This window comes from Mastomys coucha, unplaced genomic scaffold (assembly GCF_008632895.1).
Source record: "Mastomys coucha isolate ucsf_1 unplaced genomic scaffold, UCSF_Mcou_1 pScaffold18, whole genome shotgun sequence".
In the NCBI taxonomy this organism is placed as follows: Eukaryota; Metazoa; Chordata; class Mammalia; order Rodentia; family Muridae; genus Mastomys; species Mastomys coucha.
The window spans coordinates 46,663,880-46,691,245 of record NW_022196900.1 but is presented as its reverse complement, the minus strand read 5'-3'; the positions used below and the strand labels follow the sequence as shown (position 1 = coordinate 46,691,245).

Here is a 27,366-nt window from a genome sequence, read left to right as displayed (position 1 = left end):
AAGAGAAGAAGAATGTGTAGGTAGGAGTAAGGAGAAGCCACCATGGGTTAAGTAAGGGTCAAGAGGGTGTGGCCCTGAAGGCTGCCCAATTGGAGTTAAAAGCAGCCCAGATGAAACATAGTAAATAGTAAGTGATAACTCCAGGTCATCAACAGGAAAATAGATTCTAACAGCACGGAGGGTAGGCAGCTGTCTAGCTACTGTGCTGTTTAGGTCTTATTGTAAATAAAGGCTGTGTGTCTTTCATCTGCGAACACAATAACCAAAGGCAGGGTAGAAACCCCGCGCCAGGATTTTAATAATTTCTACTACGTGAAGCAGAACAGAACACAGAGAGCAGTATTCTGCTGGAAAGCCCTCCCAGCCGAACATAGTCTACCAGCTCAGACCCACGATTTGACTTCAAGTTGTTTGTTTTCACTGCTCCCAGGCACCCCTTCCTCAGAACCCCTCTCCAAGCTGAGGCTGGTCCTTGGCAAGAATCTTCGTGTGAATGACCTGTCTGCAAGATATGCTGGTGTAATTGTTAGCAATCAGGGATAACCGAAATAGACTCCAAGAGTCTAACAATCAGGCCTTTTCACAGTCAGCTCTCAGGGACCCGGTGATAACAAGACACATCATCCCTAGCTGTCCAGAGGTGACACATTGTTGCCCCTGTCACGCGTCCTCTTGCACATGTGCCAAGGCCCTGATTAAAAGCCATGTCTTCCCTTCCACCATCCTTTTTTCCTCCCTCCCCTTGCCCTACCCCCACAGCCTCTGTACCTCTTCCCCTTAATAAAACACCCATGTAAGATCTGATGCTCCAGCCGGGCGGTGGTGGCTCACGCCTTTAATCCCAGCACTTGGGAGGCAGAGGCAGGCGGATTTCTGAGTTTGAGGCCAGCCTGATCTACAGAGTGAGTTCCAGGACACCCAGGGTTATACAGAGAAACCTTGTCTCAAAAAAACAAAAACAAAAACAAACAAAAAAAAAAAAACAAAAAAAAAGACCTGATGCTCCATGTGACTTTGTCAAACTTGACACCCACTTCCATCAGTAATAGTGGCACAAAGCATATGGAGTAACCAACCAACATCTGAGTTGAGATGTGACCCACTCCACAAGATGGAACCCTTATCCAACATTGCTTGGATGGCCAAGAACCAGAGACTATCTTGCCCAAGGACCTAGGGGAAAACCAAGTACCACTTTTCTACTAAAGGAACAAAGCAATAAAATGACTCCTCGCTCCTGTACTCAGAGTCCCTGCCTTGCCTAGCCATCACTAGAGAAGCTTCCTCAGGCAGCAAAGCAAAGACTCACAGATACAAAGACCCAGGGGCAGACAATAGGCAGCCATTTGCAGACCTTGGAACACAGTCCTAAGAGTGATAGCTCCATCAAATCCCTCCCCTCCGGGCTCAGGTAACTAACTCTGTGGAAGAGAAGACAGAAAGAGTGTAAGAGCTAGAGGAGATGAAGAACACCGAGAAGAAAGTTCCTCGGAGCTCACAGAGCCCACCCCAGATGGGGCTAGAGCTGAAGTAAGCACACACACCCATCCCTAACCCAAAAGCTATCTACAACTGATAGCCACTTGCACTGAGTTGTATTGAGGTTTGGGCTTGTTTTTTGAGGAAGAACTTAAAGTTAGGGAGGTAGGGGTCAGGAGAGGATCTGGGAGGATAGTGTGGAGGAAAAGAATATAGTCAAAATACACTAAAATTTTAAAAATAGTTTTAAATAAGAAAAAAGTCTAAAAAAGAAAATTAAGTTTTCTCCAAGGGAGTCTCACTAGGGGGCACAAACCACTCTTAAGGTTGGGTCCCATGCCCAGCTATAGAGGCCAATTCAAAACAAACACAAACACATGTTTAGGGGTTCTTTGTCACCTAATGTTAAGTCAGGGCATTTCTTGTTCTACCATACAGACCCTCTGTATATGTATTTCTAGCTTCCAGTTTGGGGTTCATATAGGAGTCCTGTGAGAACATGTGAGTCTATGTATCTATAAGACTTTTTTTTTTGTTGTTTGTTTGTTTTTCGAGACAGGGTTTCTCTGTGTAGTCCTGAATGTCCTGGAACTCACTCTGTAGACCAGGCTGGCCTCAAACCCAGAAATCCGCCTGCCTCTGCATCCTAAGTGCTGGGATTAAAGGCATGTGCCACCACTGCCTGGCTACAGACCCTCTGTATGTGTATTCTAGCTTCCAGTTTGGGGTTCATATAGGAATCCTGTGAGAACATGTGAGTCTCTGTATCTATAAGACTTTCTTGTGCCTTTTCATTGGCTGTTTTGACATATTCCAACTTCTTTGTTTTTCATTTATCTTATTGGTTTAATTTTATATGCTTTATATTTTTTTACTCTATATAATACAATAAAATGTTATTTTGTTCTCTTTCTTTAGATATCTGGATGGGTGGGGACCTGGGAGAAATAAAGGGAGGAGAAACTGTAATCAGAATGGACTGTACAAAGCAACCAGCTATTTTCAATAAAGGAAAAAAATAAGTTGCTGTCTCATGGTATTTTATCACAGCAACAGAGAGATAATTCAGAGCCCTTTCCTGAGCACAATTTTTTAATAATTTAAAAAGCCATCCCAAGATCCCAAGATCCTTCCTCCTTTTGGGGGTAGGTGGTGGAGGGTTAGATTTGGGGTTCTGGTGTTTCAAGACAGGGTTTCTTTATGTAGCCCTGGCTATCTTAGAACTCTCTCTATAGATCAGGCTGACCTCAAACTCACAGAGCTCTGTAGGCATCATGTTATTGTGAGCTGTGTAAAGTTTATCCTGGTGTTATTCAAATGCTGATTTCTCTGCCCATATATCTTGTTGCAATCTGGATGTGGTATTCTAACACTTATGTCAAGAATCCCCTGTCTAAATTTGTGTGAACAGTGCTCATCGTTTATTCTCTGCCTTGTCAATAAGAGCTGGAAAAGCCAATGACTAGGCAATAGAGAGAACAGGGTGAGACTTCGGCCAGCCAGGGGGGCAGGGTGAAGAACAGAGGAAGAAGAAAGGAGTTTCAGTGAGGAAGAGGTCAAGGCAGGGCACACCTTACACCCAGAGGCCCTGAACAATACAAAAATGCAAATATCTTGGGATTTTGAATGGAAGGTAGCCAGATTAGATCATAGGATTGGAATAGAATTATAATTCTAGTTATTGTACTTTAAATTGAAAATAAACCTTGGTCTTTCTATGTCTTTATTGGGGAACTAGCTAGAATTTTTTTTAAAGCTGCTGTATTAGCTTGCTGGTTACAATTATATTAAAATTACCATTACAGAGATCTTCCTGCCTCTGCCTCCTGAGCAATGGGATCAAGGGAATGTAACCTCTGGCATCTTCTGTTTTGCTATTGATTCCCCCCATTTACACTTAAGCTGTTCTCCAGTGTCCCCAGCACTAGAAGGGCACTGGGCATAGAAAAAGCTCTCAAAATTTGCTAAATGAAAAGGAGAGTTCTTACATATACTGAACAAATGTTGTTCTGAAACAAGTCCTCCTTGTAGTGGACTGGCCTGGTGCAGACTGTATCCTAATGCTAATACTGCCCCTCCCCCCTCAACCTGGAGTAGACCTAAGTCACCCTGCCCCCAAGTTATTTCTTATTGGTAAACATGAGGTGTAGGTGAGGTTTAGGATTCTCGGGCTTGGGGTCGGAGGAGAATGACAAGAAGGGAGAAGAAGGTGCAGGAGGAGGAAGGAGAAGCCTCCATGGGTTAGGAGTCAAGAAAGCATGGCCATGAGGGCTGGCCAACTGGAGTTAAGAGCAGCCCAGATGAAATATAATAAGTAATAACTCGGGGCTACCTATATGAAAGTAGATTCTAACAGCATAGAGGGCAGCTCTTGTGCTATTTAAGGCTTATTGTAAATATGAAGGTTGTGTGTGTCTTTTATCTAGGAACTAAATGGTAAAGGCTGGGTAGAACCCTGGGGTAGGATTAAATAATTTCCACAATACCTACTGGTTGCCTGAAACCTGCACCAGTTTTTTTCCTTGTTATGGAACTGGTCCTAAAGTGGAAGGTTCCCATGCCTGGGAAGAAGTTCCCAGTGAGCCCACTGACAGCTGGGGGCTAAAGAGGTTCTAAACCTTTCTTCCAGGACCTTTTTCCTCAGTTGACCACTCCTGAGTCAGTTCTGGTCTTGCAGGGGGGCTGAGAATCCAAGAAAAGACATAACTCATATTTACTGAGCGAATGGACAGATGGCAAAGGCCCAGCATGTCACAACCACTTCCACTGCCTGACAGAAACATAAGCAAAAGCTTTGGTAAAAATGGAGTAACAGCAGCTCAAAAGTTCTGTTTAAGAACAAAACACACAGCCGAGTGGTGATGGCACATGCCTTTACTCCCAGCACTTGGGAGGCAGAGGCAGGTGGATTTCTGAGTTCGAGGCCAGCCTGGTCTACAGAGTGAGTTCCAGGACAACCAAGGCTACACAGAGAAACCCTGTCTCAAAAAACCAAAAATAAATAAATAAATAAAAAATAACCCTACCCCACCCCCAAAAAGAAACCACACACACACACAATGCTCTCTTACAGGAAGGTTGAATGCCACCTTTGAAAAGTATTTTTGAAAGAACAAATAGAGGTCCATGACACATAAAAACCATTAGCTTCATCTGACCTTGTTTGTTTCCTTTTGCAGTTGGGGAGGACAGGGTTAAACCTTACCAACTCCCAGGTCACAGGACCCCACAGAGGGAAGCCAAGGGGTAACTCAAAGCAAAACTCTGGAGGCAGAAACTGAACAGAGACCATGGAGGAACACTGCTTGCTGGCTTGCTCTTCATGGTTTGCTCCTCCCTAGGGCTGGCACTGCTCGAAGTAGGCTGGGCTCTCCCACATCAATCATTAATCAAGAAAATGCGCCCAGAGACTTGCCTGCTACAGGCCAGGTTGACAGAAGCATTTTCAACTGAGTTTTCTTCTTCTCCCATGACTCCAGTTGGTGCCAACTTGACAAAAAAAAAACACTTACTAGCAAACCATTACTGTGACAAAATACCTGAGATGAGTGACTTAGAAAGAGGAAAGAGTAATACTAATACTAGCTCATGGTTTGAGAAATTTCAGACCATGGCCACCAGGCTCTGTTGCCCTTGGCTCGTTGGGGCAGAGAGAATGAGGCCAGGCAAAGCTACTTACTTCATGACTGCTAGGAAGCAAAGAGACAGAATCAGATAGGGTTCCAAAATACATGGTGGTTCACAGGGGTCTGTAACTCCAGTTCCAACACCCTCTTCTGGTCTCCGAGGGCATCAGGAATGTAAGTACAGGCATGTGGTACACACACACACACACACACACACACACACACACACACACACAGAGAGACAGAGAGAGAGAGACAGAGACAGAGAGAGACCATAAGCCATGTGTGTGGTGGTACATGCCTTTAATCCCAGCACTTGGAAGTCAGAGGCAGATAGAAAGTTCAAGTCCAGCCTGCTCTAAATCACAAGTTCTAGGCTAGCCAGAGCTACATATTGAGACCCTATCAAAACAAAACAAAACAAAACAAAAACCACTCTAGTCCTCCTGTGAGTAAACCAAAGCGCCCAAAGAGTGGCTAGCCTGAGCCCACCTCCTCCACCTCAGGCCTGAATTCCAATACTTCCTGAACAGCACCCTCTGATGGCCATCGGTTCATATTGCATCCTCTCTGGGAACCCTGCTATTCTCCTTCACGGCACTTCACAGGCTGAAATAGTATATTATTTGTGCAATTATTTGCTTCATGTCTGAAGGTCAATGGCAGTAGGAACTATACCTGTTTATTCACCAGCAGATGCCTACTGCCTAGCATCAGTTCCTGGATCAAAGCAGGGGTTGAATAGTGCTTGCTGATGAATCAATAAACTAATAAAGAGCAGGCACAATTTCAGCTGGACTCCACTGATTTGCATAGAACTATAGTATGTTATTCAATGTGTGTTTGGTTTTGTTGCTTGAAACACGTCAGTCATCCCAAGCTGGCTTCAAAGCCATTATGTAGCGTTCTGTCCTTAACTCCCAAGTACTCCCAGGTTATCCCAAGGATTGAAGACTAGAATTACAGACTAGTTCAAAGCCAGACTAGGCTATATCATAAAGTGTGATCAAAGAATAGGAAAGGGAAGAAACTGGAGCAAAGGAAGGATAAGGAAGGGAATCTTTAAAAAAAAAAAAAAAAAAAGGAAAATAAGCCAGGTGTAATGTAATGATGCATGCCTTTGATCCCAGCACTTAGGAGACAGAGGCAGGTGTACCTCTGCGTTCAAGTCCACCCTGGTCTACACAGCCAGTCCCAGGACAGCCAGGACTACATAGAGAGAACTTGTCTCATACAAATTAAAACAAAAATTTAATTTAAGACAATTTTTTCTACACGTCATTACTTTTATAAAAAGTTTCCATGAACACCCAACCTAGTTAAATTTAGAAGCTTTGGCTTAAGGATCACATGAAAACAGAGCAACATGGCCGAGATGTACTATGAGGAGTGTTGGTGAAAGCAGGGTGCCAGTCGGGGTCACTGGGGGTTAGCAGAGTAGAGGGAAGTCAGCGGAGAGCCAGGAGCCCAGGGTGGTACCTCTGTGTCTCCTCCTATTCCTGAGGATGCAGGTCCTGCTACAGCTGCTGATCAGGATGCTCAGGTCAGCTCAGGACTGCCCCAAACCTGGCTCCGCCAGGTTCTAGTCTCATTGTCAGGGCTTTCATCAGAACATCAAAGTGAGGTCAAGTTTCAGAAGGAAACAAGCGAAGCAAAATGAATACATACAACAGGACCAGACTTCAAGATACAAACCCCTAAGAGCAATCAATGCCCACTATTTCTTCTCTTACCTATCCTTTATTGGTTGGGGGTGGGGTGTTTTGTTTTGCTTTTGAGACTGAGTCTCACTCTGTAGCCCTTTGGCGGTCGTGAAATTCACTATGCAGACCAAGCTGGCCTTGAACTCACAAAGCTTTTCCTGTCTTTGCCTCCCTGGTGCTGAGATTAAAGGCATGTTACTATCACACCCAGCCTCCTTTATTGTACTCTTAAGGTGGTTTTTTTATCTTTATTTATTTATTTATTTATTTTATGTATATGAGTTCACTGTAGCTGTACAGATGGTTGTGAGACATCATGTGGTTGCTGGGAATTGAACTCAGGATTTCTGCTCACTTGGTCCCTGCTCACTCTGGCAGCACACACTCCAGCCCAAAGATTTATTTATTATTTTTTTTAAAAGGTTTATTTTATTTTTTTATGTGTATGAGTACACTGTACAGATGGCCGTGAGCCATCACGTGTGTGGCTGTTCTCTGGGCCCTGCTCGCTCCGGCATAATTCACTGTAGCTGTCTTCAGACAGCACCAGAAGAGGGTGTCCGATCTCATTATGGGTGGTTGTGAGCCACCATGTGGTTGCTGGGATCTGAACTCAGGACCTTCAGAAGAGCAGTCAGTGCTCTTACCCGCTGAGCCATCTCACCAGCCCTGATTTATTTATTATTATATGTAAGTACACTATAGCTGTATTCAGACATACCAGAAGAGGGCATCAGATCTCATTACAGATGGTTGTGAGCCACCATGTGGTTGCTGGGAATCAGAACTCAGGACCTCTGGAAGAGTAGTCAGTGCTCTTAATCGCTGAGCCATCTCTCTCTAGCCCAGGAAAGGGTTTTTTTGTTTGGTTGGTTGGTTGGTTGTTTAAGTATTTTAAATGCAAGAGAGTCTCTTAGCAACGTGATTTAAACATCCCAAAGTTCAGCACATCAGGTCATGACCCTGAATCCGAATAAACTTTCATTTTCTCCTGGTGAGAGAAGGTTCAGAACCGACAATGAAACTCTAAAGACTAGACATGTTTCAGGAAGGAAGGCTAGAGACAAGCAGAGCGATAAAACACAGTCCTTCCTCTTTGTCCCCTAAGCAAAGCAGGACATGATGAGACAGACTGGCTTGGCATGACATGTCATGTGAAAACAAACGGGGAGGAGCCTGGAAGGAAATGCACCGAGTGCCGAGGGCATCCTTTTTCTGGGAATATCACGAAAGCGGGGAGCCTTTTCCTTTCCTTTTCCTTACTGGGGTTTGGGCGGTAACTGGGTTACAGCAGGGAACAGAAAGACCCGAGCCCTGTCCCTCTGTGTTAAGCAGAAGTCAAATGACACAAATGACTTTCTAGTCATGGCAATGAGTGCTGTAAAGGAGGGCGAGAGAACAATATATAAATGGCTGAACCCCAAACTAGAGGACCAGCAACAGTTAATTACACAGAGGGTCAGAAAGGGGGAAGTGTGAACAAGGGCCTGAAGCCAGAGAGACCTGCTCCAGACAAGTCTGGATTCAAGTGAAGAGATAGAAGTTAGAATGGTGGAGAATAGACCGAAGGGGAGCTCCGTGTGTGTGTGTGTGTGTGTGTGTGTGTGTGTGTGTGTGTGTGTGTGTGTGTGTGTATGTGCGCGCGCGCATGTGGAGTTGAGGCAGGGGAAGGAACGACACATAATGTGCTCAACTTACAGAGGGCAGCAGAAATGTGTGTGAAAGACTTTGAATGATATGGGAATTGGCATGCCAACAAGTAGAACAGTGACTGAGACCAGAGGAGATGTTCCAGGAGAGAGATCTTCTGAGTTGCACATCTGGAAACACAGTACTCCTATTTAGCATAACTGGACACCCTACAGAGAAAACTAGGGATAAGAAAGATAGCTGAAGAACCTGGTTTTGTCAACTTGAACTCTCAATACCTGTGACTCCTATAGGAGTCAGGTAAGCAGCTAAGCAGATTAGGGACTAAAGATAAGAAAGACTTCGTAAACCCAGTGTGGTAGCAAACACCTTTAATCCCAGGAAGCAGAAGAAGGTTTACAGAACAAGTTCCAGGACAGCCAGGGCCACAGAGAGAAATCCTATCTAAAAAACAAACAAACAAACAAACAACATTTAGGGTCTGGAAAGATGGTTCATGGGTTAAGAATACTTGGCTGTTCCTTAAGAGGACCCAAGTTCAATTTCCAGCAACTATATGATGGCTCACAACCATCCTTAGCTCAGTTCCACGGAATCTGATGCCTTCTTCTGGTTTCCCCAAATACCAGGCATGCAAGTGGTATACAGACATATATACAGACAAAGCACCCATACACATAAAATATTATTTTCAGTTTTTAAAAAGTCACTCACAGGCACTCATTTCACACTTATACTCCTAGCATTAAGGAAGAGTGGGAAGATCAACATGAGTTAGCCTGGCCAGCCTCAGCTACATAGCAAGGAGGCATTTTTAAAAAATCAAGACATGCAGTGTTCATAGAGAAGTACGAATTCAAATACATTTTTTTCTTTTTTCTTTTTTTTTTTTTTTTTTTTTTTTTTTTTTTTTTTTTTTTTTTTGGTTTTTCAAGACAGGGTTTCTCTGTATAGCACTGGCTGTCCTGGAACTCACTCTGTAGACCAGGCTGGCCTCGAACTCAGAAATCCACCTGCTTCTGCTCCCCAAGCGCTGGGATTAAAGGAGTGCGCCACCACCGCCCGGCCTCAAAGACATTTTCAAAGTAACAGCAACGTGTGCATGCCTGGTACTTGCAGAGTCAGAAGAGGGTGTTGGATGCCTGGGAGCCACCACCACCCAGATGCTGGGAACAAGACTGAGTACATCTGGGAGAGCAACAAGGGCCCTTAACCCCCAAGTTGCCTCTCCAATCCCCATAACATGTTTCTGGAAGGGATGGAGTGATGGTTTAGAAGTTAAGAGCACTTCTAGAGGACCCAGATCCGGTCTGAGCACACATGTCAGACCTCTCACAACTCCAGTCCAAAGGATCTCTGTGGCTTCTACATGCTCACTGTGCGATGCATTCAGGCATATATGCATACATGAAATAAAATATATAGACTTTTAAAAATATTTTTAAAACACAAAATGAATCTTTTAATATATAGATATTTCTGCATATGAACCTGAAGCCTTCATCTACAACTTCCCAGAAGAAAATGGTGACCCAGGCAACAAAAGACAGGAAGAATGGTACCCACCTCTTCATCTCTGCAATGAGCAGCACAGTACATGGAACCCCCAGAATCATCAGAGAGATGTTGTTGATGGCGGGCTTGACAAATGCCAGGCATGTTGTAACTGCAGACAGGACACACACCACTGCCTTGAACCTGCCCCTAAACCAGTGGACGTAAAGAAAATCCATTAACAAAGGAAATCATGCTTGTTTGTTTAACATGGTCCCTCCCTACCTCATGCTGAGGATTTGAACCCAAGGCCTTGTGCACACTCCCATTGCTTGTCACTATTGGTGAGGTGTAGCCAGCACTATTTGTGCAAACTGAGAACGTCTACACCAGTGATTCCCAACCGACCCAATGCTGTGACCCTTTAATACAGTGCCTCATGTTGTAGAGACCCCCAACCACAAAATTATTCCATTGCTACTCTATAACTGTAACTTTGCTACTGTAATGAACCGGAATGTAAACATCTGATATGCAGGGTATCGGATATGTGACTGGGTCATGTCTCACAGGTTGAGAACCACTGTTGTACACTAAGTACTGGTAGGTCACAGATGAGCCAGACCTAAAAGCCATCCTCTCTGCTTCTAGGAGCTGATGACTGGGAATCAAAGACTTTGAAAACATTTAGCTAGGAAAATGCTTAAGCCACAGTCAACCTACGTCTCTAGGGAGGCAACGACTTCCCTGCTTCTGCCTTTCTGTGTTTTATCAGATCTGCAGGACTTGACAAATCCTTTCTTTATAAGCCAGACACAGTAGCATAGGACTCTAATCCCAGAACTTGAAAGGTAAAAGTAGGAGGATCAGGAGTTCAAGACCAGCCTCAACTACTTAATATAACCTGCCTTAAAAAAAAAAAGAAATTCTGTAAAGGGTCTGAAGCATTTTAGGTTTCGCAGGTCCTAAGCGCTTGGCTTAGGTTTTGCAGGTCCTAAGCGCTTGGCTTAGGTTTTGCAGGTCCTAAACGCTTGGCTTAGGTTTTGCAGGTCCTAAGCGCTTGGCTGCAGCTACTCAACTCTGCCTTTACAAAGCTAAGTTCAGGAACAAGCACGCCTATGTACTCATAAAACTTCACAGAACCCATTTAGCCCCAAGTAGTTCTACCAGGTCAATATGTATGACTTTTATGAGACACCAGAGACCATTAACAAAGAATAAACATTACTACTTTAAAAGTAACAAAATTCCTATGTGTCCAGCCTACAAAACTAAAGGTTTTATAAAAAAAAAAAAAAAAATCAAATCAAATAAGATATTTCCTGGCAACCTGTAGGCCTAGCATGAACTGGAAGTTTGTCTTGACAGGATTTTAACTTGATAGATGGCTGGCACTCTGCTCACAGCCTTCAGGGAAGTAGAGCCAGCCAGAAGTGGCGACGTGATCCTGAGCATGCTTCTTCCTCTCTCCAGGGACTCTGTTTCCTGATCTATAGAGCAAAAAGGCCCTGGCCTACCCACTCTCAGTGGCCTTATCCCTGACTTAAATTAAAGAGCACATGATTTTCCTGTACTTTCTGTTATTTGTCATTAGCAGAATTTGTTTTGGCCAAGAGCCCCGGGACAGGTCACAGTTAGGAAACGGATTGGAAGTTCTATTATAAAGAACTCAAAAAGCATTGACCCTTCAAAATACAGATTTATCTTCTAAAGAGGAAAGGCATTTATCATCAAGGCACAGGAAATCATTGATCAAGCTGCCAACCTTCTAACTGGAATGAACAGGCTTTGTAGCCCTGAACCAGAGGGGAACAGCCGTATGTGAAAGGAAGCAGGCAGCAAATGATCAGGAGACTCGTGTTTTCTTCCTGACAGGCCAAAACTTTTCAGCTACCGGAAACAAGGCTGCCTGTCCAGCCTGAGGACAGCCAGTCCAGCACCAGGCACACGGCCTCTGGAGCACTGGACAACTCTCCCTGCAAGCTCCTGACACGCCAAGGCTAGTGGGACATTTTGCTGGTCTCTTTCCGATCCCTCCATCTTCTCTCTTTGTCACAGGACAAGCCCACATGTTTCCTTATCCTCTCACTGTATACCATGTCTGTATGTTGTTCTACCCTCTAGGCTTCATTGTAAGTTTTTCTTTACAAAAATATTATACTTTCTCTGGGGCTGGAGAGATAACTCAGTGGTTAAGAGCACTGACTGCTCTTCCGAAGGTCCTGAGTTCAATTCCCAGCAACCACATGGTGGCTCATAACCACCCATAATGAGATCTGCCTCCCTCTTCTGAAGTGTCTGAAGACAGCTACAGTGTATTTACATAAAATAAATAAATCTTTAAAAAAAAAGAAAAAAACTAAAAAAAGAAGATATTATACTTTCTCTCTGTGTCTCTTTCTCTCTGTCTCTGTCTGTCTGTCTGTCTGTCTGTCTGTCTGTCTGTCTCTCTCTCTCTCTCTCTCTCTCTCTCTCTCTCTCACACACACACACACACACACACACACACACTTCAATTGGTAACATATAACCAGAGATTTGAAGACTAGAGATATATATATAGTGCTTCCCTAGCATGCACAAAGCCCTAGGGTCCATCCCTTACACCTCAAAAACTGGGTGTACTTGTGCATATTTGTGATCCTAGTCCATGAAAGGAGGAGACAGGAGGATAAGAATGTCAAAGCCATCCTCAGCTAGCAAGCTTGGAGTCACCCTGGGACACATGAGACCTTATTTCAAAGAAAGAAATGAAAGGAAAGAAGGAAGGGAGGAAGGGAGGAAGGAAGGAAGGAAGGAAGGAAGGAAGGAAGGAAGGAAGGAAGGAAGGAAGGAAGGAAGGGGAGGAAAGGGGAGAGGAGGGAAGAAAATAAATTGTCAAGATCTAGAACCTTCCATACCGAGTGGAATAGAAGCTTCAAGTACAGCTTACAAAGAGGAATACAGTAATTAAAAGCACAGACATTTCAGATGGACAGATGGACTCACAAATACACTGTTCAGCGGCTGTGGGACCCTCATAAGGAGCTTAACTCTTCTAGACCTTCCCACTGGAACTGAACCACTAACTCCCATGACATTCTTGGGAGCACAACAGCACTTTAATACAGAGCCCAGGTGTGTAATGTATCAATAAGAAAAAATACTATGTTAATAATATGACTACTGTTGAGCAATAATCCAAGCATTTGGGAGGCTGAAGCAGGAGGATTGCTTTGAGTTGAGGCCAACTACATTCAGAGTGTGACCACGTCTCAAAATGAAACAGAACAAAGCAAACAAGACAGAAAAAAAAAGTTATTGTTGCTAATCTCTTCTGAAGGAGAGCAGGCTGGACAGCCCTTGTAACTCCCCCGAGGCTCCATCTAACTAACACTGCCAAATAGTTTAAAGGCACATGCTTTAGGAGACAGTCGTAGACACCTCCCTACACTGGGTCCAGAGGGAGTGGAGGAATGTGCTGGACAACAAGGACATCCTGTGCACGCATACAATTTTGCAACCCGACGAAGTGAACAGAGGTCACACGGCCAGCAGAAAGCCAGCCCAGCAAACTCGAGCAAGAGTCACCAGAGGTCCTACGTACTAGAGAGCCAGAAATTTCCAGAATTGAGGGGCCCTGACAGCGTGTGTTCTAACTGTGACAACAGGTGATCCCTCCAGCCCACAGAGTCTCAGAGTGTGAGAGCTCACGGTGACTGAACTCTTATACCCCCTTCTTCACTATTCCCCAAAAAGAAACCTAGCAGTGCAACTTCCTGACCACTCATAATAAAGAAGCTGTTACTGTTGTCATTCTCTACCCCTTAAAGAGGTACTTTAACTGATCCTGTTTTTTATATTTAGTACTTCATAATATCACCTTTACTCCTGTAGAGTGAGACAGATGGATTTTATGAAGGATAAAACCATGTCCATAAACTCTGAGATGTCTCTTTAGATGGTTAGAACTCACTAATTTCGACCATCAGAAAGCAAACAGTGACTTAAAGCACCCAGCCCTTGCTATCCATGGTGCTACAGCACTTGGCCTGGGAAGGGCCTCAGCGAGCTTGCCCAGTGAGCACCAAGGCCCAGACAGTTTAAGCTTCTAGCCTTCCATGTGCTAAGACAGGCAGGACCTAGCCTGCTCCCTGGCCACTCAAGATACTAAAAACAAAGTCGACTCCAAAATGAAGGCTAGCTGTAGGTTTTATAAGAATGAATCATATCAGTACATGTGAGGGTTATTTGCAAAGCATATTCCATTAACCTATAATGACCCCCCCTTTTCTTTTGCTTACTTTATCTGAAAATAAAAAAAAATATCTAAAATTATAAATAGTTGAGTGTATACTCTAAAGAGTCCTAGGATTTCTAAGTAAAATGAGACTGTGTATTTTCCTAACCTATCATAGTGGTGGTATGATGAACACTAACTTTCTATAGATAGTGTTATCTTTTGTGCTGTTTAGTTTCTGTCAACTAGACTCACTTGAAAAGAGGGAAGCTTAGCTGAGAAGGTAATACTATCCAATTGGTCGGTAGCAAGTCTTTGGAGGCATTTTCTTCCTTAATGATTGATGGAGAGATGGGCCCAGCCCACTATGGAATGCTGGGCAGGGGATGCTGGGCAGGGGATGCTGGGAGGTAGTTGACTGTGAGCCTGGGGAGCAGACCAGTAAGCATTTCACCAGTCTCTGTTCTAGCCTGGAGTCCTGCTCTACTTCCTTTCATGATGGAATACAAAAAACCCTTCCCCCCACCCAAGTTACTTTTAGTCATGGTGCTTATCACAGCACCAGAAACCTAATCAGGACATCTTGTAAATGTATGTCCAGATTTCTGTTTTATAGTAGGTTCTAGTACTTACTAAGTCCTCATTCTCTACGAAGTTCTACATTAACCTCTTAATTTCATCTTCTCTTCAAAAAAAAAATTTTTTTTTGCAGTGCTAGGACTTGAACTCAAAGCATTATGCACGCTGCACAAGGGCTCTGTAATGAACTATTCTCACACCCATCTCATTTTTCTCTGATCCCCTGAGGTAGGGGTGTGTGTGTGTGTCTGTGTGTCTGTGTCTGTGTGTCTGTGTGTGCATGTGTCTGTGTCTGTAGTCTGTGTGTGAACTGTGTATCCCCTTGCCTCAATTGCTGGGGTTACTTATAAAAATTCTGAAGGCAGGCTGGAGAGACTCAGGGGTTAAGAGCATTGACTGCATTTCCAGAGATCCTGAGTTCAATTCCTAGCATTCACATGGTGACTCACAACTATCTGTAATGAGATCTGATGCCTTATTCTGGTGTGTCTGAAGATAGCTACAGTGTACTCATATAAATGAAATAAATAAATCTTTAAAAAAAAAATTTGGCTGGGCAGTGGTAGCACATGCCTTTAATCCCAGCACTTGGGAGACAGAGGCAGGAGGATTTCTGAGTTTGGGGCCAGCATGATCTACAGAGTGAGTTCCAGGACAGCCAGGGGTCCACAAAGAAAGCCTGTCTTGAAGAAAAAAAAAATCTGCAGGCTGGCCTGCTGCAGAACAGCACCTGCTGTAATCCTAAGAAGCCCCATGAATGCCTGACCTTCTTGTCTCCAGTCACTGGGAGGTTAAAGACAGACAGACGAGGATGAGCCTCTTGCCTGCTCTTCCTTGCTGTGTATTGTTCAAGTTCTCCCTGGCTCTGTCCATGTATCTCAGAAACCCAAAGCAGAGCTGTTCACTATGTGCCACATGGAGCCTTGAGCGCTGAGGGACAGCACCAACTATGTTGCTCAGCATGTTGCAAAGTGTGTACCCAGGGGAGTTCACAGGACAGGAACTAGCAAGCCAAGTCATCCAGGTCCTAAGCACCAATAGCAGGAAACCAACCCCATCTCCAGACAGGAGACAGGACATGTGGTTCTCAGTCTCCAAATGGCTCTCCCCACACCCAGGGCTCAGTGCTCACTCACATGTCACAAGCTCCCTAGGGTAATACTTCACAGGGCTATGATGGACAGTCCCACATAAATCTCCAACATTGCATCTCACCCTGTTTTCATTATTAAGTTGATAGATTTCAATCACCAACACCCCACATCCCTTTCTCCTGTTTAAGCATTCCCCACTTCTACTCTGTGAAATGAGGAAAGAAAAAAATGGTGTCTATAATTAACAGAATAAAAATTGCTTCTTGGAATCTCAACCCAGGACTACAGGATGCCACAAATAGAGAAAATCCTAATTCTCATTTCTTCAATTTCTCACTCAGATCCCAACCAAGATCTGAAAGAGGAGTTCTTAGGGAAAAGTGGCTTCTCAGTGCAGAAACTAACATGCCAGAATGCGTAAGGAGCTGATGAAGTTCTGAATGTGTATTTATTGATGACGTAAGCATGGTCAAGCTAAGGACCATAGTGCCTCAGACTCATAGGAATGGCAAAGCCTTCCCATGATCTGTGTGTGGATATTGACAGCATGTGCGGGGAATGCCCACAGAGGACATTCTTCCTCTCTATAATTACAGCCTGAGACTGATCCTGTACAAGGACCTCCTGCCAAGATTAACTAAACTTGCCTCCTGCTTTAGCTGTATACAATATCCTGTCTCCTGCTTCAGCTGTATACAGTAACCCTGACTCATCTATTCAGATGTATATAATAACTCTCCGTCCTGCTTCAGCTGTATACAATAACTCTGGCTCCTGCTTCAGCTGTATACAGCAACCCGACCTTCTCCTTCAGCTATAAATAGTAACCCTGCCTCTGCTTTAGCTGTATACAGTAACCCTGGCTCCTGCTTCAGCTGTATACAGTAACCCTGCCTCCTGCTTCAGCTGTATACAGTAACCCTGCCTCCTGCTTCAGCTGTATACAGTAACCCTGGCTCCTGCTTTAGCTGTATACAATAACCCTGGCTCCTGCTTCAGCTGTATACAGTAACCCTGGCTCCTGCTTCAGCTGTATACAGTAACCCCTACTCGTCTATTCTTAATGGCACTGAATTTCCAAGTTGCCACTACTATTGATGCACTCCATCAGACCCATGGTCACTGGATCCCAGCTTTTCTGTCTGTGTGTCTGTCATTTCTTTACACCCTTATTGCACCAGTTAGGTCGATCCCTAAACCTCGCAGAGTGCAACACCAGAAGTGACTGACTGGTGGGCATCCCAGGAGCTGCTGGGTAAAGTTAAAAGTTGTCACCTGCAAAACCACCTTGTGACCTTGCCTCATGCCCTTGGTCCCTAACCCTGTGGTCACCATAGCAACCTGGACACATGGTAAAGCTCATTTCTTGGGCTGGACATGTGTAAGGTCCTGAGTTCAATTTCCAGTAACAGACAGACAGAGACAGAAAGAAGGCAGGAAAGAAAGAAGGAATGGGGAGATCTTAGGGCATATTTTTTCTTTTAATTAGAAAAAGGCAAAATAAAGGTCTATCAATTTGCTTTCTCTTCTTTTTTTACAAATAACATAAATTTCTTGAGGATAATTCTAAATCTAGATGATACTTAGAAATAATTCTATTCACAGGCGGTGGTGGTGCACACCTTTAATCCCAGCACTTGGGAAGCAGAGGCAGGTGGATTTCTGAGTTCGAGGCCAGCCTGGTCTACAGAGTGAGTTCCAGGACAGCCAGGGCTACACAGAGAAACCCTGTCTCGACAAAAAGAAAAAAGAAAAAAAAAAGAAATAATTCTATTCAAGGGCTTGTGAGATGGCTCAGAGGGTAAGAGCACTGACTGCTCTTCCAAAGGTTCTGAGTTCAAGTCCCAGCAACCACATGGTGGCTCACAACCACTCGTCTTTTCTGGTGCATCTGCCTAAATTAAATTCCCAACAACCACATGAAGGCTCACTTAAATAAATAAATAAATAAATAATTCTATTCAAGTCCTAATTTGAAGGATAAAGATTAATTCACTTAGAGAATATTTTCTCCCTATCCCAGTTAAAGTTTAACCTTTCATATTAAAATTAACAGTGCTCCTTGCATTTAAATAACATCAACGAATTTGGAATAACGGTAAGCATAGTATCTCTGGGCCTGGCATGGGGGTGCATACCTTTCATTCCAACCCTCAGGAGGCTTTGTGAGTTCAAAGCCAGCCTGGTGTACAAAGTGAGTTCCAAGCCAGCCAAGACTCTGTCTGGGGGTGAGGGGTGGGTGGGTGAGGGAGCTAACGGCAGCTAATGGTTGTTGTTTGTGGAGTACGGAAATGTTTGTACATCTATGAAAACACATATTAAACAAGCCAGCCATAGTGGTCCAAACTTGTAAGTCACATGCATTTAGGAAGAAGAGGCAGGAAGATTCTGTTCAAGTCAGCTTAGCTACCTAATGAGTTTCAGTCTAGCCAGGACTGCTTGAGACCCTGACTCAGAAACAAACAAAACCAAACCTAGAGGACTGGAGAGATGCTCAGTGGTTGGTCACTGAGTGCATATTGCTCTTACAAAGGATACAAATGCCCTACCCAGCCCCCACATCGGAACGTTCACAATCACCTGGAACTCCAGTGCGGAGGAAGCTGACGTCTCCTTCTGGACTCCACGCACAACTGCACACTCCCACACTCAAGCATACACATAACTAAAAATAAAATAAATCTTTTAAAAAAGGCAATATCTGTCTACTCTCCCAGAGAATCCAGTTCTATTCGCAGCACTCATGTGGCAGCTCACAGCCATCTGTAACTCCAATTCCAGAGGTGCAAACGCCCTCTGCTGGACTGTGAGGGCAACACATGCTCATGGTACACAGACATACACATAGGCAAAACACCCATACACATAAAATAAAAATAAATACTACTTTAATCTTTTAAAAATAATAACAAATATGTGTTTGTTTTATACATGGATATAAATCCATGTGTATGTAATGTACTTGATTGATCCTAAAAGTAGGATATCATATACACACAATTGTACCATGGGATTTCTGTAGCCAGTATTTTCCACAAATATCCCTCCCATTCAGACTTCAAAAAACAATCAAATTTTTTCTATATTTACTTTATCTTTAGCTACATGTATGGATGTGTGTTCGTGCGTACAGGTGCTCATGAAGGTCAGAGGTGTTGGTCCCGTAGAGCTGGAGTCTCAGGTGATTGTGAACAGCCTGACATGGATTGGTCTGCATTGGATGACATATGCTAGCAGGAAAAAAAGGTCTTTGAAATACCATCCAAAAATGTCTCCTCCATTGGAAGTGTTTTCACACAAATCAGATCTCTGAGCTTTTGTCCCTACTATGATGTAAGTTCTTCTCCAAGCATTTCTTTATCTGTCAGCTCAGCTGTCCTGTCAGATCACTAAAGTGGTAGATGAGAAGCTAGTGTATGAGGAGCTCACTCACTCAGGCAGTAACTCGCTTGATGAGTGTGTTACACTGGCAACTGATGAGTGTGTTACAACATCTTCCAAAGTCTTTAGCGCAAGCTTACCTGTCATTCCGAAAGACCTTTGGTAAATACCTCCTGGGAAACCACATGGCCAAAGCACACATCATAACCCAAAGAATAGCAAGTTCATCAAGCATCTGACCCAGGAAACTCAGAGTGGCGTGGAAGTAGACAGATCCAATTCCTAGAAAGAATCACAACCAAAAAAAAAAAAAGATGAATGCAGAACAGACTCACAGCTTCAGGATAGCCTTTCTCTGGGAGCTAGCAGGATCACTAGGCACTCTCAAGAAAGAAAGAGGGTAAAAGAAAGAAAGAAAGAAAGAAAGAAAGAAAGAAAGAAAGAAAGAAAGGAAGGAAGGAAGGAAGGAAAAAAGAAAGAAAGAAAGAAAGAAAGAAAGAAAGAAAGAAAGAAAGAAAGAAGAAAAGAAGGAAAGAGAGAAAGAAAGGAAAGAAGGAAGGCAGACAGACAGAAAGACATACTCTTCTTAGGGCCCAGGCATGCAGACCTAGAGACTAGAAAGAGGGTTTCAAGTTGGGCTCAAACGTCAGCACATCACCACAGTAAAGAATTCCACAGCCAAGCACACTCTGTTTCCATTTTCTGAACCTTACCGATAACAAGCAGTAAATAAAACTCAACACTATCTCTCTGTTAAGAATTCCCAAACTGCCAGGGAGGAAATGAAAATCACACAAGTATTTCACTGAACAATGAGAGACCAACCGTCTAAATATTTTTCTTTAAGTCCTCTGGAGCCACATCTCATCAGACTTCAATTGTTTCAGGGGTTCTTCAGAAGTTCTCAGAAAACTACGCTGGCGCTGGCACGCCACCAGTGGCTGCCTCACAGATGATGAGATAGATATGTGCTAGTTACAGGCAGCCTCGTTATCAAGCCGGCACTCCAGAGTCCTTTTGGTATCAGGGGATCAATGGCTAGGACGTCAGAGTGACTTTGGTTTACAAAACATTGTGTTCAAAAGGGACAGGAAGCATGTGGGGTCCCACTTCCTCCCTTTCAGTCCAGTTCCCACATGACTCCACTTACCCACTACAACTAGGAGAGTCCATATTAAGTAGATGCCACTGTTGAAGCACGTTGCGTACTGGCGGAACAAGCACATGCAGATGGGCGGTAAAATGAAAAACAAGACGTTGCTGATCTGAGGCGAGAGAAACGTGAAAAGATGAGTATTAAGTAAAAGCATAAAGAAGTAAAGCCGCTTGTTCCAGGAGTGTCCTTTGCAAACCAGGGTGAATGTGGCCATCTTGTACAAGCTCTGCACTTTTTAAATTGCGGGCTCAGTCGCAGGGCGGGGGTGGGGGTGGGGGTGAGGGTGGGGTAACACGGATAACACTGAGACTTAGAACATCTTAAAGACCACGAACAAAACAGGCTCCTTGCTGCCTCTTTTGATCAACTGTAAACAGCACCATCAAGGCTAGAGGTGTGGCTCGCCCGATAGAGCCCTGGTCTAGCATCAAACCCTGGGGTCAGTCTATGGGGGAGGGGAAGGGGAGTTACACGAATACTTTGATTTATGAAAATTTCCTAAACTCCTCCTCTGAATCAACAACTATTGCTTTCCACACGAGGGAAGTGCTTTTGCTACCCTGTCAGTTTTCTTATCCTAATCAAAACCTATTTTCATAAGAAAATCAAGTTGTGGGAGCTGGAGAGATGGCTCAGTGGTTAAGAGCACTGACTGCTCTTCCGAAGGTCCTGAGTTCAAATCCCAGCAACCACATGGTGGCTCACAACCATCTGTAATGAGATCTGACACCCTCTTCTGGTGTGTCTGAAGACAGCTACAGTGTACTTATATATAATAATAAATAAATCTTTTTTTAAAAAATCAAGTTGTTACGCTTCTTTCCAACTTTAAAATATGGTCATTTTGCCAGGCAGGGTGGTGTAGGCTAGCAATGCCAGCACTCAAACTGAGGGAGGAGGATCAGGAGTTCGAGGGCAGATTCAACCACATAATGAGCCTGTGCAACATGAAACTCTGCCACTACCCCGACCCCCATGTTCCAAAAACAGGAGAAAAAAAATGTATTTTAACCTGCAAATTTTATTTGAACTTAAACCTATTATATCTCCAAGAAGCACTCAACTCTTTAAAAAAAATTAATAATTTTTTTATCTAATGATCTGAATATGTAATCACTAATAAAATATTATTAGCTTAGGAAGATAGCTTGCACCTATATCCCAACTTCTTGAGAAGCTGAGGCTAAAGGACTGGGAATTTGATTAGTTGAATTTAGGCAACCAAAAATAAATGAATAAACAAACAAACAGACAAACCATGAGATGGAGAGATGACTAAGCAATTAGGAGCACAGGCTACTCTTCCAGACAGACCTGAGTTTGATTCCCAGAACCCATGTTAAGTTTCACAACCTTAACTCCAGTTCCAGGAGATCCGATGCCGTCTTCTGGCCTCCACAGGCAGTGCACATATGCAGTGCACAGCTGTACATGCAGGCAAAACACCCATACATTTTTTAAAATTAATTTATTTATTTAATTTTACATGCATTGATGTTTGCTGTTGTGTATGTCTGTGTGTGGGTGTCAGATCCTCTAGAACTGGAGTTGCAGACAGTTGTGAGTTGCCATGTGGGTGCTGGGAATTGAACTCTGGTCCTCTAGGACAGCAGCTTAACCACTGAGCCAACTCTCCAGCCCCCCACTCATATAAAATAAAAGAAAATAAAAATTTTAAAAAATACCAGTAAATCAATAAAAGAAAAAAATAATAAAATATTTAAAATAAAATGTTATGGTATTTAAATATAAAAATATTTAATATAAAATATTTTATAATATTTTTATTTTATCATGAAATATTATACATTCTTTAGTTCATTGTAAGCCTTTTTTTCATATTTATTTATTTTATGTCTATGAGTACACTGTAGCTGACTTCAGACATACTAGAAGAGAGCATCAGATCCCATTACAGATGGTTGTGAGCCACCATGTGGTTGCTAGGAATTGAACTCAGGACCTCTGGAAGAGCAGCTAGTGCTCTTAACCTCTGAGCCATCTCTCTAGCCCAATAGAAAGCCTTTTTAAACTCAATGTAACTTTCACACATATAGCAAGTCTCACTTTTTAGTCTGTGTTCAGAAGCCATACTGTAAAACACAGTTCTACCTCACTCGAAGTTTTAAGAGCTGGTACTCTATTTCAGTTGTAGGATGTTTGTCTGGCTTTTGTGAGGCCCTGATGTCAATCAACGGAATCACCACAAAGAGTAAAATAAAACAAATGAATAAATAAATGAAGGAAGAAGGGGAGCTGGAGGATGGAAAGACAGACAGAAAGGGCAGGAGGACATCCTCGGATGACAAATCTGCTGTCTCTTCATCTTGCATTTCCAGAACTGTCAGAGACTTCTGATATCGAAAATGTCCGGGTTTAAGGTCATTTGTTATAGGAGCAGAGGCAGAGCTGGCACCAGGTGGTTTGGTGATTTTCCACTCAATAGTGAGTTTTTGAGGCACTTGTTTTTCTTTTGTTTTACACTCCTACCAGAAGTATACAAGGGTTCTAATCCTTGCCCAAACATATTGTCCTCTCTTGCTTGTTTTTAAAGTAAGGCCATCCTGGAAGGTATGCAACAGTAGGGACATGCAACTCTCTAAGTGTCATCTCCAGTTGCTGAATGAGGAGCTCTTGGTCCAGGCCTGTGCATGCAGAATGTAAAGATAACATCTAAGCCTAAATGAGTTTTAACACTGGAGGTGAGGTGGGAGGCAGGCAAAGACTTCAGAAAAACAAAACAAGTGACTCAGCAGCTAAGAACACATGTTGCTCCTGTGTTGCTCCTGTGTAGACCAGGTTTGCAGCACCCACATCAGGGGGCTCTTGCAGCTGCCTATAGCTCCAGCTCCAAAGTATACCATGGCTCTAACCTCAGAAGGCAACACACACACACACACACACACACACACACACACACACACACACACATTAAAATAATAAAAAGAAGGCTAGAGAGATGGCCCAATGGTTAAGAGTACTTGCTGCTTTTACAGAGAGAGGATCTCTGTTAGTTCCCAACAACCACGTGACAGTTCCCATTGACAACTCCCGCTCCAGGCGATCTCACACCTTCTTCTGGATACCTCAAGCACTAGACATGCACGTGGTGCACATACACACATGGAGACAAAACACTCACACACATGATATAGAACAAATAAATCTTCAAAAATAGTATTAGTAATAATAATGATAACTATTTTAAAAATAAAAAAAGCCAGGCCTGGTTGCTCTTGCCTGTAATCCCAGCTAATCTGGAAGTGACGAAGGAGGATTACAAATTCAAGGCCTTCCTAGGCTACACCTTGAACAGCCGGCCTGGACAACATAGTGAGACCTTGTCTCAAAATTTAAAAATTCCAAAAAGCAAATCTGGCAAGATGCTTCATGGGTAAAGGCACTTGCCACTAAGCCTGACAATCAGGGTTCAATGCCTGGGACCCATCAGGTGGACAGGGAGAACCAACTCCCTTAAGTTGTCCTCTGATCTCTACATACATGCTACAGTAGGCAAGCACTCACACACATACCCACTCACTAAATAAATTAAGCAATGAAAAACAAACAAATAAATAAAAAGAGGGCTGGGGATATACCTCAGTGATAAGACACTCCCCCGGCAGGTGTGGGGCCCTGGGATCAATCCTTAGCACTGCCAGAAAAATTCAGGAACAGGGTAAATGTCTTAGGGTTTCTTTTGCTGTTATAAAGACCATGACCAAAGCAAGTTGGGGAGGAAAGGCTTCATTTCCTCTGGGACGTCCAAGAAACTGTCTGTCACTAAAGTCAGGGTATGAACACAAAGGGGAGGAGCGGATACAGAGGCCATGGAAGAGTCAGCTCACTGGCACATTCACCCATTATTTGCTTTCTTATAGCACCCAGGATCACTAGCCCAAGGGGTGGGTCCCACCCACAAGGGCTGGGCACTCCCACAAGGGCTGGGCACTCCCACAAGGGCTGGGCACTCCCACAGCAATCACTAATTAAAAAGCTGCACTACAGATTTGACGACAAGCCAATCTCACAGGAACATTTTCCCAACTGAGAGTCCCACTTCCCAAGTAACTCTAGCTTTTGTCAAGTTGATGTAAAACTAGACAGTACAGTAAATATGAAAATGCAAGCTGGGCGGTGGTGGCACACGCCTTTAATCCCAGCACTTGGGAGGCAGAGGCAGGCGGATTTCTGAGTTCGAGGCCAGCCTGCTCTACAGAGTGAGTTCCAGGACAGCCAAGGCTATACAGAGAACCTCTGTCTCAAAAAACCAAAAAATAAAAAAATAAATAATAATAATAATAATAATAATAATAATAATAATAATAATAAATAAAATAAAATGCAAAAACAAGGACAAGAGGGCTTCCAAAAGAAAGGTGTGGCTACTCCTGTTGGCTAATGTAGAGATATGGATGAGATGATGGCTCAGAGGAGCCATGTGGGCACCTGAACCCAGATAAAGAGAGCAAGGCAGAAGGGCTTTCCCCAGACCTCAGAAACCATACTGGTAACATTGCAATACAATGTGTCACAGCAGGGGCTGGAGAGAGGGCTTAGTCAGTGAAGCAAGCCTTTGCCATACAAGCATGACTTGGAGAGCCAGCACTCCAGAACCCAAGCACAAAGCTACATTTGATGCTTTAATGCAAGCGCTAGGGAGGTAGAGAGAGAATTTTCCAGGCTTGCTTGCAGGTGAGTCTACCCAAATGTGTGAGCTCCAGGTTCTACAGACAATAAAGTAGAAAGGGATTAAGGACAGTATCCAACTTCAAACTCTGGCCTCCACATGCAAGTACACATAGTTGCACACGTGGGAGCAAACATACAGAGAAAGAAAAATATTCTAGCAAACCTCAGAACTCAGGCACCCCTTGGAGGTGACACAGATTTTGGAAGGGGAAGAAATAAGAGAATAATGAAATGAGAGAACAGAATCTTGATGTATGATTGGCAACCTTGAATGAATAAATGTTCTCAGAGGTCCCAGGCTTGGAAACAGAACCATTCTCATTTATAAGAAGTAATTGAGGTGTCAAAGAAATGGTGCAGTAGTTAAGAGCACTGGATGCTCTTCCAGAGGACCTGGAGTTCAAATTCCCAACTGACTGCTTACAACCATATGAAATTCTGATCCAAGGGACCTAACATCCTTTCTGATGTCCGTGAGCATAAGGCATGCATATAGTGCACAGATATAGTGCAAGCAAATTATCCATACACCTAATTTTTTATGTATAAAAAAAAACTTTAAAAAACATTATGTTTGGCCAGGTGCTTGGGAGGCAGAGGCAGGTGGATTTCTGAGACTGAGGCCAGCCTGGTTTATAGAGTTAGTTCCAGGACAGTCAGGGCTACACAGAGAAATCCTGTCTTTAAAAACAAAAACAAGAAAAAATTATGTTTAAAAGGAGAAAGAAGCAAGTGAGGTCTAGCGATATAGCTCAGTGGTATAGCACTTGCTTTGTATGCATGGGACCCTGGGTTCAATCCCCAGCACCTGAAAAAAAAAAAAAAGACTAAGGTGGAATGGGTCAAGGATTTACCTATTGCATACCCACAGATTTCTGTTCATGCTATGAGCACAGCCATTTAAAGAGCCAGCAACCCTTCAGGGTTAGGCCTTCAAGACCAACACTTCCTTTAAGGGGATAGAAAGACCCAGAAAGGGTCTCCAGGGCAGCAATTACCCAGAGCTAGCCAGCCAGCAGGCTCTTCCCACTCTCCCACCCAGGGCTCACCTCCAGCTGGGCCATTCACATATGATATCTAAGAACTATGAATGCCATCACACTATGCTCGAATGTCCCACCCCATGATTTAAACTTGAGTTTCACTCAGTAGGGGAGAAGTAGATGACATGGGGGATGCTGAAGAGGGAGCAAAGAAAGAGAAGAGATAGAAAAATGAACTGTAGCTAAATCATTCTCCCTCATGTTCAAGGGCAAGTACTCCCTCTAAGGAACATCCTAAGACTTAAAAACTCCTTTCTGCCCTTCTCCCAGAGACAAATCCTGTTCTGGATGCAAACCCTATATCTTTTTCTTTGCATGTATATGAACAAAAGCATATCTCCAACTGCAAAGCCATCACTCTTTCATCTTAGCACACAAGGATTCAGCTCACTGCTGTGCACCGCTACAGATAGCAGGATGGGGTTTTTGCTTGTTTGTTTTTTAGCTATTTTTTTTCAGGGGAAAGAACAGCAACTTCGAGTCTCCTTTAGAATGCTGGGAAACACAATGCACTTGGGGCTGTGCTTGTTTGTCGTAGGATCTCAGGTAGCTCAGGCTAGCCTTGAATTCACTAGGTAGCCAAGGATGGCCTTAAATGCCTGCTCTCTTACTTTCACCTACCAAGCACTGCAATTACAGGTACGTTACAATGTACCCAGCTCGATCACGCATCTTGACCTTAACTCCAGTGTATCTTTGTCGACTGAATGCCTGTTGTTTCTGCCAAGTGCAACTATGACTGGCAAGCTGTCCATTACATGGCTCTGTAGATTCACATTACCACAGGCATGGAACACTCCTAACACATGTAAATGTGTTCATGTGATATTCATGAAGACATGAGTCCATTTACTCCACCTGTATTATGATTTACTATTTTATTGTTAATCTTTTGAGAAGGGTCTCACAGTGTAGGCGTAGCCTGGGCTACTCTCAAACCATAGCAATCACCTGTTTCAGCCTTCTAAATGCTGGGATTTCCCACAATTCCGCATTATTTTTAAATTCAAATAAAAACACCATTCCAAGCTCTATTTTGATACATGCTCCAAACTAACACTAAAATCACATTTTTAAAAAAGATTTATTTTTATTTATTTCAAGTATGTGGGTACACTATTGCTGTCTTCAGACACACCAGAAGAGGGCATTGGATCCCCATTACAGATGATTGTGAGCCACCATGTGGTTGCTGGGAATTGAACTTAGGACCTCTAGAAGAGCAGTCAGTGCTCTTAACCACTGAGCCA

General features: G+C 43.5%; 1 protein-coding gene across 1 annotated transcript in view; it reads right to left on the bottom strand.

Moving 5' to 3' along the window:
* Positions 1 to 27,366, bottom strand: part of Acer2 (alkaline ceramidase 2) — a 48,085-nt gene that overhangs the window by 12,328 nt on the left and 8,391 nt on the right. Inside the window, exons 2-4 of the mRNA XM_031377812.1 lie at positions 20,376 to 20,490; positions 19,366 to 19,507; positions 10,025 to 10,162 (exon numbers count right to left, since the gene is read on the bottom strand). Of these exons, the coding sequence (XP_031233672.1) occupies positions 10,025 to 10,162; positions 19,366 to 19,507; positions 20,376 to 20,490 (395 nt within the window). The remainder of the gene's footprint in view (positions 1 to 10,024; positions 10,163 to 19,365; positions 19,508 to 20,375; positions 20,491 to 27,366) is intronic.